At 55.0% G+C, this 1,140-nt stretch overlaps 1 protein-coding gene across 1 annotated transcript in view; it reads right to left on the reverse strand.

Annotated features, from left to right (window-relative positions):
• The window catches only part of LOC101660740 (cytochrome P450 4F3-like), a 22,864-nt gene that overhangs the window by 5,990 nt on the left and 15,734 nt on the right, over positions 1–1,140 (reverse strand). Inside the window, exons 7-9 of the mRNA XM_045289726.1 lie at positions 681–951; positions 340–406; positions 51–180 (exon numbers count right to left, since the gene is read on the reverse strand). Coding sequence (XP_045145661.1) covers positions 51–180; positions 340–406; positions 681–951 — 468 coding nt within the window. The remainder of the gene's footprint in view (positions 1–50; positions 181–339; positions 407–680; positions 952–1,140) is intronic.

The following is a 1,140-nucleotide window of genomic DNA, read 5'->3' on the forward strand; positions in this document are numbered from 1 at the left end:
CAAAGCCAAGGCAAGGACTTAGGCAGCAGGCCATGAGAACCTGCACTCACCATTCAATCTCCTCGGTCCCACGGCCCTTCAGGAGCTCTTGCACCTCCTTCCGGCAGCGCTCCTGGTATTCCGGGTGCTTGGCCAGGTTGTACAGGACCCAGGAGAGGCCGCTGGCTGTTGAGTCATGACCTGAGGGAGAGGCATCGGGGCTTAGGCCACTGGCTGCTTCAGCACCAGAAGGCAGACAGGAGGTCTTCAAGGAAAAGAGGGATATGATGGGGCAGGATGGGGTGGTCCAGGAAGGGATGAATCCTGCCGCCCAATACACTACCATGCTGAGACTCTTACCCTCAAACATGAAGGTGTCGGCTTCAGCTCGGATGTCCTTATCTGACAACTTATTCCCTTTTTCATCCTGCAGAGAAAGCAAGACCACCGCCATCCCTGCATCATCCTAGCCCCGAGGGCTCCAGAATCCACCTGCCCACACCATCCCCAAAGCCTCTGTGCCCCCTCAGACTTTGCCTCTCTTGTCTCCTTGTCTCTCCAGACGAAAGTCCACTCCATTAATCCCGAATACACATCTCCCCACTCCCAAGCACCTTCCATAGCTCCCCACTGCCTTCAGAGTCAAACCCAAGCTCTTCAACATGGCATGTGATCTCGGACTTCTAACCAGACTAACCCACCTTGGCCAGCAGGAGCACATCAATGAAGTCAAAACTTTTGGCATTGGCTTTGGCCTTGAGGAAGTTGTCAACACCCTGGGCAGTGAGCGCCTGGCGCCGCTCCTTGATCACGGTGTCTGTGAAGTCGTGCACCAGCTTGCAGGCCCTGCGGAAGCGCCGTCCGTCAGACGTGAAGTAGTACAGGAAGTCCAGGTGCCGGGAGATCTGAAGGTGCCGTTTAACCACCAAAGTACTGAGCTCCAAGATGGCAGCAATATATTCGCTGGACCGTCTAAGCGTGTCATCGGGACCAGGTAATGGGCACCAGAAGATTCATAACAAACAACAAACAAACAGAAATGCATTGATGACAAAGAGGTGGTTGGAGCGGAGACCCAAAGCCCATCTGTGGACAATGGAACATCCCCCCACAGAGGGGTCGCAGGGAGGGGATGAGTCAATCAGGGTGCAGTAGAGCACC

Source organism: Echinops telfairi, unplaced genomic scaffold (genome assembly GCF_000313985.2).
Source record: "Echinops telfairi isolate 266 unplaced genomic scaffold, ASM31398v2 ScPeMD7_30;HRSCAF=105, whole genome shotgun sequence".
NCBI lineage: Eukaryota > Metazoa > Chordata > Mammalia > Afrosoricida > Tenrecidae > Echinops > Echinops telfairi.